The following is a 7,507-nucleotide window of genomic DNA, read 5'->3' on the forward strand; positions in this document are numbered from 1 at the left end:
GGGATTCTTCAGACCCTGGTTTAAAACAACAAATACTAAAGGGCTTCATTGAATTCAATGCAAAAAAACCCCATCCTGCATTTAGTGCAGCACTCCCTTTCTGTGGTTCATTTTACTATTAAGCCCAATGTAGCTTATGCTGTTCCAGATGTTCATTTTGCTGCAGGTGTTGGGATGAGTGATGCGTAACTACAGGGTAGAAGTTGGAGGTTTGGGTCATCAGTTAGGGCGTGATGAGATAAGCCCTACCCTGGATTTGTCTTCTAAAGTTATTGACAGTGAAATTGTTCATCTGATATCTGGATAGACCTTGAGGTTTGGGATGTAACATGCCACTGAGATGGGGGTGTAACAATAGCCCCACCAAGCTATTGTTTGAGACTTTCTGCAGACTCAGGAAGTCAGTACCCTCCTGATAACATATGGGTTTCAGTGTTAACTGCTCAGTACATTTCTAGCCTTCTTGGCACTTTTTTAAAGGGTTCAGATTCTGCAGATGGATTCCACAGCAAAATGACATGAGATCACCAAGCACCAAGACCTCTGGCTATGGAGAGCAGATAGTTCCCCCATTACTGAAATCAGCCACCCCTGGTATAAAACAGAAAAATGCATCACGCTGCTCTACCCAGCACTGGAAAGCAAGAGAAGAGCAGTGTCATCCAGCTGAAACTGAAAGGAGGTTGGAGAACAAAATGCAGTGATTCAGTGAAGGGCAACAAAAATGGTTAGAGGACTGGGGAACTGGACATACAAGGCAAGGCTGAGGGAACTGGGCTTGTTTAACCTGAAGAAGAGAAGACTGAGAGGGGATTTAATAACAGCCTTCAAGGGGGGATCCAAAGAGGCTGGAGCTAAACTGTTCTCAGTGGTGGCAGATGACAGAACAAGGAGCAATGGGCTCAAGTTTAGGTTTGATATCAGGAAAAGCTCTCACCAGGAGGGTAGTAAAGCACTAGACCAGGCTACCCAGAGAGGCGGTAGGATCTCCATCACTGAAGGTTCTAAAGACCTAGGTAGACAAAGTTTGTTTGGGATGATCTAGTTGGGGCTGGTCCTGCTTTGAGCAGGGGGTTGCACTAGATGACTTGCTGACATCTCTTAACCCCTCATTTTCTATGAGTTTATGATTTATATTTTATATAAAGTTATATTTTAGCTGCTGCACTCAAGAAAAGCACTGCAGGGCTGTTACTGCTCAAGGCCTCCAACAGAGGGAGCCCTCACTTCTGCTTTTTTCCCTCCCTCCATCCAATTCTTTTTCCTTTTTTTTTTTTAGACTTTTCCTTCCCACCCCACCAAACACCCAGGCCCCAATCTCAGCAGGGCAGGGAAGGGGATCTTGCTTCCCCTTTGCAGTGCACATATCATTGCACCACGGATAAAAGCCCATTGAAGCATCTCTCTCACTAAGCTGCTTCCTAGTAGCTGACTCCTCAGTCACCGCCTGCCAATGGAGGTTGATCTGCCTGATGCTTCTTCTTTAGGCTTTGCTCCTTTTGAGGCCTCTGTCTTGTGCCTTTCCAGCTCTCCTCTTCTTGCTGGGATTTCTTCCTCCTTTGACCTTGACCTTCTCTGGACGGGCCCGTTTGGTTTTCTGCGTTCCCCAGCCTGGGCAGGTCTTGAAGGCAGCAGAAAATTTCACCTTCTGCCCACGGACTTCGGCCGGGGACCCGCAGGTGGCTCCCACACGCAAATTGAGTTTGCTAATCCACCTGAGAATGGGATTGGGGGAGCAGAGGTGGAAAAGGGAACAGGGAAAACAAAATCCTCAGTGCGTGCTGCATTCACAACCCTGGGGACCCCTGCCACCTATCCCTGGGATGAGGACAGCTCACATCACTGGGTACATTACAGCATCCTCAGAAGTCAGCTCTTTAGTGTAGAGCAGGGGTATCAAACATATGGCCCCCAGATTGGATTCAGCCTGTAAAGCCATTCCATAGGGCCCTCCAGGCTACTGCTGGGCCAGGGTACTTGATGGTGTGGCTAGTAGAGGGCAGGGCCCGCCACAGAACCCAGGATCCCCTTGGACTTGGGTGTTGACAGTAGGCAGGCAAGCAAGGGCTGTGCTGACAGAGCCCCACTCGTTCTGCGGCTGCTTGGTCTGCCAACACCTCTGGTTCAACCTGTAGCTGCTGCCTACCCCATGGAGCTGGCCTGTGAGGAGCCTCATGGTCCAGATCCTGCCCAGGGCACAGGGTGCTTGACACCTCTGGGAGAGACAGTAGGAAGCAGTAGATGACAACTTTACAACTTAATGCAAGTGCACTGTGCATTTAGGGGCATGGTGGCAGCATGGTTAAGGCATCTCATACTGGGCTGCATTTGTAAGAGCAGAGCATTGCCAGCAGATCAAGGGAAGCGATTCTTCCTCTCTAATCAGCACTGGTGAGGCCACATCTGGAGTACTGTGTTCAGTTTTGGGCCCCCCACTACAGAAAGGATGTGGGCAAATTGGAGAGAGTCCAGCAGAGAGCAATGAAAATGGTTCGGGGGCTGGGGCACATGATTTATGAGGACAGGCTGAGGGAACTGGGCTTATTCAGTGTGGAGAAAAGAAGATTGAGCAGGGATTTAACAGCAGCCTTCAGCTACCTGAAGGGGAGTTCGAAAGAGGATGGAGCTAGACTGTTCTCAGTGGTGGCAGATGACAGAAAAAGGAGCGACAGTCTCAAGTTGCAGCAAGGGAAGTTTAGGTTAGAAAACAGGAAGAACTTTCTCACTAGGAGGGTAGTAAAGCAGAATCTGCATCCTTGGAGGTTTTTAAGACCTAGCTTGACAAAGCCTTGGCTGGGATGAGATAGCTGGGGCTGGGGCTGGGGCTGGTCCTGCTTTGAGCTGGGGGTTAGATTAGATGTCCTCCTGACATCTTTTCCAGCTCTCATTTTCTATGGTTTTATGATCTCCATATGGATGGCTTCAGAGGCAGAAGTCTGAGCCTCAGCCTGGACTCATGCCAAATCCACCCCCAGTCAGCCCAGCTGTGAATGGGTCCCCAGACATGCTGGCTGGGGAGTCAAAGGCTTCTGGACATGGTACTAGATGTATCATTCTCATGTTGTGCCAGTCCTGCAGCCATTTTTTGGGGTGTGTTGTTGACACTTCCCTTAGAAGGATTGAGCCATTGGGAATAGGGAAGAGCTAGGCAGTCGGACAAAAGAGGGTGTTTTCTGATCTGTAAGGTTGTTTTGCCAACATGCTTCCACTCACCTGTGCAGCGGGAAGAGCTGGCAGTCACAGGAGAAAGGTATGTTCCTCAGGTTGATGACCTCTAGCCCCGTGAAGCTGCGCAAATCAGGCACAGTGTACATCTTGTTGTTCTCCAGGTAAAGACTCTTCGTCTTGGAACCGATGCCGGCAAAGGCACCAGAGGAAATCTGCAAATGAAGAGGTGGGGGCTGATGAGCTAATAGGAAAGAGCAGTGGATAACTCAGACAGGTTAGGGCAGTGATAGTCAACCAAGGTGCTAGGGCTATGAGATCCTTTGAAAGATGTCACGGGAAGTGTGAGGAGATAAGCAGATCAAAACAGACTCTGGCTCTCCCTGCCTAACCTTTCCCAGCTCCCACTGTCTGCCCCCTCTGCAAGGAGGTAAGCACCATAACAAATACATTTGTTTTTTAATGAGGTGCCGCTCAAGTCACAACTGTTTATGGAGGGTGCCCCAAGTATGATGAGTGGGTGCCTTGAGTCTGCAGAAGTTGAGAACCGCTGGTTTACAGAATGAAATATCAGCATACGTGTTCTTATTTTGGGTTGTTTAAACACGCCCCTGCTGTTTCCAGGTTTCCACAACCATGAATGGAACTAATGACAGTATCAGTGAAAAGCTGCCCTTGTCTCAGTACTACCCAGCAGGAAATTCAGTGTGGCAATATAATTTGAAATGCGGGAAGTGCAGCAGCTCATTGCATCTCTGCATAAAAAAGCAAAGATTTTTTTAAAGCTATGAAAGAAGGAGGGTTCTCTCCCCCACTTTCAAGGGCACTACTTGTGTGTGTAAGTGATTTCCTGGGCCCAGGCTGCGTGCATGGTTTCCACCTGAAGTATCATTTGGGTTGAATTCCTCATTTTAGATTAATTTCTGTGGCAGAGAATGTAAGTCTCTGGGTTTTGAGGCGGGGATGGGCGGGGGGGATACCTACTATAATTTCCCATCTCTGCTTGTCTGATTAGGAAGACTGGCTCAATTCCTCCAACCCAGATCCTTCCCCGAGTTTCAGGAGCCCCTCAATGACCATTTGTGACATTTCTGCTGATGGGCTTTAAAAGACAATGCAGAGGATTCGGGGGGAAGGGGGGGTGGACTTAGCTGCAAGTAGCTGAACATGGAATTCATGCGAAGAAAAAAACAACAAGACTTCTTAATTTATGTACCCAGCTTGGGTCATATTTTGGTGATCTTAGGGTCCAGATAAACCTCCTTGGAAGGGAAGGAATCGTGGAGTCACAGTAAAACAGAGCTCAGAATGGACATCTAGTCCAATCCCCCTGCTCAAGGCAAGATCATCCCTGTCTAAACCACCTTGTCCCACTGTCTGGCTAACCTCCAGGCAGCATCCTCTGGGGGAAGCTATCCCTTTCCTCTCTGCTGCTGGGAGAAGCTCTGGGCTCCAGCACCAGGTCTTGTTCGGACAGTAAAAGTGACCAGCCTCACTCCAGGATTGTGTATTAGCACAGCAATCTCCTCAGACCCAAACTTGGATCTACTATTTCCCAGGTCTGAGCAATACTGGGGAAGGAGCAAGTTAGGCTTTTCGAGTAGCCTTACTGAGTCAAGATGGCTGACAGAAATACTGTGGCAATCTGCTGTGTTTTGAGGGGAAGGAGAAAATCAGCTTAAAAGCAGAGGGAAAGCCATTCGAATAAGTCCTGATGTTATGAAAAAAATAGTGACAAATCAGAGGGAATACAAACATCAGCTATTAGGGCCTCAAGAGATGGGTTTAGAGCACAATCAACAGGAGTTATCAAATGTCTGCTACCCCACCCAGGTCGGTGCCTTTCATTTTGATGGGCTTTGGACCAAGGCTTTTAATGAGAGAAAATTAAAGAAATGAGGTAGACAATGACTAGCAGAGGATGGGATATCCATGAAAGGTGTAAGGCGGGATGAGAGCTGCTGAAGGGAGTCGTTTAAGATCATGTTAACAGGAGCAATGGGATGAAGCTGAAATTTAGGCTAATGAGTGGGATCTGTTTCCTCCCAATGAGGTCTCCTAGGCTGTAGGATGGTTTCTCCTCCGGGTAGTGCTAGAATTTGGATTATTGGGGCCATTCACTTAGGTGGAAACCCCTTCTGGAGAAAATGCTAGCATGTGCTGCAGAGAACAGCTCTATCAAGGGGAGGTGAGGGACACCAATAGTGACCTCTACATTAGGATTCAGCTTTATCAACCTAGGGAACCTGTCCAGCGCACGCTTGCTCTCTTTCACACCTGTTCTAGACCCATATTATCCAGGAACAGGTGCTGCAGGGACCTTGCCACTGGGAGGAAGGCTCCATCCCCAATATACTTGATGGGATTCTTGGACAACTTCAGCTCCCTAAGGGCAGACAAACCCCGGAGGGATCTTGTGGGCACATCCTCTAACAGGTTCTCATCCAGGTGCAGCTTCTCCAGCATCTTGGCGGGGCCCAAGGCTGTGGGGGACACCTGAGAGATGCTGTTCCCAGTGAGGTAGAGCCAGCGCAGCTGCTTTGCTCCAGCCAGGTCACTGTCTGACAGCTGGCTGATGGAGTTGTGCTGCAAGTGCAGGGAAATGAGGTTGGGCAAGCGGCTGAAGGTCCCCCTGGGCATCTGAGTGAACCTGTTGTGGTCCAGGTACAGGTAGGCGAGCTGGGGAGCCCCTTCAAAAGCAGCAGCCTCGATGGCTGAGATGTCATTGTTGGACAGGTAGAGGTAGACCAACTTCTTTAAGCCCTGAAGGGCACCAGGCTGCAGCTTCGCAATCTTGCAGCTTTGCAGGTGGAGCGAGACCAGGTTCTTCAAGCCAGGGAAGGAGGCCTTGGGTATGGTGTGGAACTCATTTCGGCGTAGGTCCAGGAGCTGCGTGTTGCCAGGGAACCCCTTAGGGATCTTCTGGAGGCCCTTGTTGTCACAGTTGCTGTGCTGGAAATCAGACGAGCAGGCACAGGCTTCTGGGCATTTCTTCTTGGCAACTTCCTCTGGCTCCCTTGTGGGATGAGTAGAGGTGGGGAGCTGCTCTGCTTCTGGGGAATGGCCTCCACATTTCATATTGACAGGCCTCAGTGACTCCAGGTGCTCTCCCCTGAAGGCGCGGGGGTCTGCACAGACAGCATCAGCCTGGACTCTTGCTTTCTCCATCCACTCCTTGAAGGGGCGCATGTAGCAAGAGCAAACCACAGGGTTCCCTGTTAAGTTGATTTTCTTCAAATGGGCCATGTCGGTCAGAGGCTGCAGCACCTGCAACTGGTTGTTGTGGAGGTCAAGTGTGTGCAACTGGGGGCTCTTCACAAAGGCTTTGTATGAGACATCCTGTAGGGCCATGTTGTCCAAGAACAGCTCCCTCAGGGCACCCATTGCAATGGCCTCCTCGCTGACGTAAGTGATGGGGTTGTGTCCCAGATCCAGCCGTGATATACCTGACAGCCTTGACAAGGCCTCAGTGGGCAGGGACTGTAGCTCGTTGTGGTCCAAGCTCAGCCTCCTCAGGGTAGGCAACCCCGCAAAGGCCTCGTTGGCTATGACATGCAGTGCATTATGGGACAAGCGGAGCCACTTGATTGCCTGCAGGCCCTGGAAGACCATATCGGGCAGGTAGACGAGGAAGTTCTCACCAAGGTTGAGGAAATTGAGGAAGCCCAGTTGGCTGAAAGCCCCTGGCTGTATTTCTTCAAGGCGATTCTTTTCCAGAATAAGCTTCTGGAGCGAGGACAGGCCATCCAGGGACTCCTGGTAGATAAAGGCTATGTTGTTGGAAGCTAGGTTGAGGTAGGCCAGCCGCCCTAGTCCCCTGAAAGCGCCCTCCTCAACTCTCTCAACCTGGCATCGCTGCATGTTTAAGTGAGTGAGGTATGGGATCGGGAGGAATGTTCCCCCAGGGATGACTTTTATATTGTTGCCCCGGAGATCCAGCTTTTTGGTGATCTGTTGAGGAGACAAGCAGTAGTTACTGAAAGAGAAACCCACAACCTCTTGCTCTTTCTGTAACAACATGACTGGTTGCCCCAGTCCTCCCTGCCCCAATATTACTGTGATCTCCAGTCTCACTAGATCTCATGCCTAGTCAGTACCTGGAAGAAAGCCCTCTAATCTCCAGCCTCTTGAATGAAGCTGTGTTTGTGCTTCCACAGGGATCTTACAGACTGCATTGTTGTAGTCTCTAGCATAGTGTATGAGCGTAAGGTTGGCACTGATGCAAGATTGCTTCCTGCTGAGTTCCCAACACCACTTCCTGCAGCTGTCTGAGTTTTCCTGGGTTATTTCACAGTGTGACTCTGCTTCAGCTGTAAACCAAATGACAGCAAACTGCACAAAA

At 49.8% G+C, this 7,507-nt stretch overlaps 1 protein-coding gene across 1 annotated transcript in view; it reads right to left on the reverse strand.

Moving 5' to 3' along the window:
- Positions 1-1,075: 1,075 nt before the first annotated feature.
- CHADL (chondroadherin like) overlaps positions 1,076-7,507 on the reverse strand; it is an 8,906-nt gene continuing 2,474 nt past the window's right edge. The window contains exons 3-5 of the mRNA XM_019545002.1: positions 5,443-7,116; positions 3,214-3,380; positions 1,076-1,715 (exon numbers count right to left, since the gene is read on the reverse strand). Coding sequence (XP_019400547.1) covers positions 1,484-1,715; positions 3,214-3,380; positions 5,443-7,116 — 2,073 coding nt within the window. The 3' untranslated portion in view covers positions 1,076-1,483. The remainder of the gene's footprint in view (positions 1,716-3,213; positions 3,381-5,442; positions 7,117-7,507) is intronic.

This window comes from Crocodylus porosus, unplaced genomic scaffold (assembly GCF_001723895.1).
Source record: "Crocodylus porosus isolate Cpor-Errol unplaced genomic scaffold, CroPor_comp1, whole genome shotgun sequence".
NCBI lineage: Eukaryota > Metazoa > Chordata > Crocodylia > Crocodylidae > Crocodylus > Crocodylus porosus.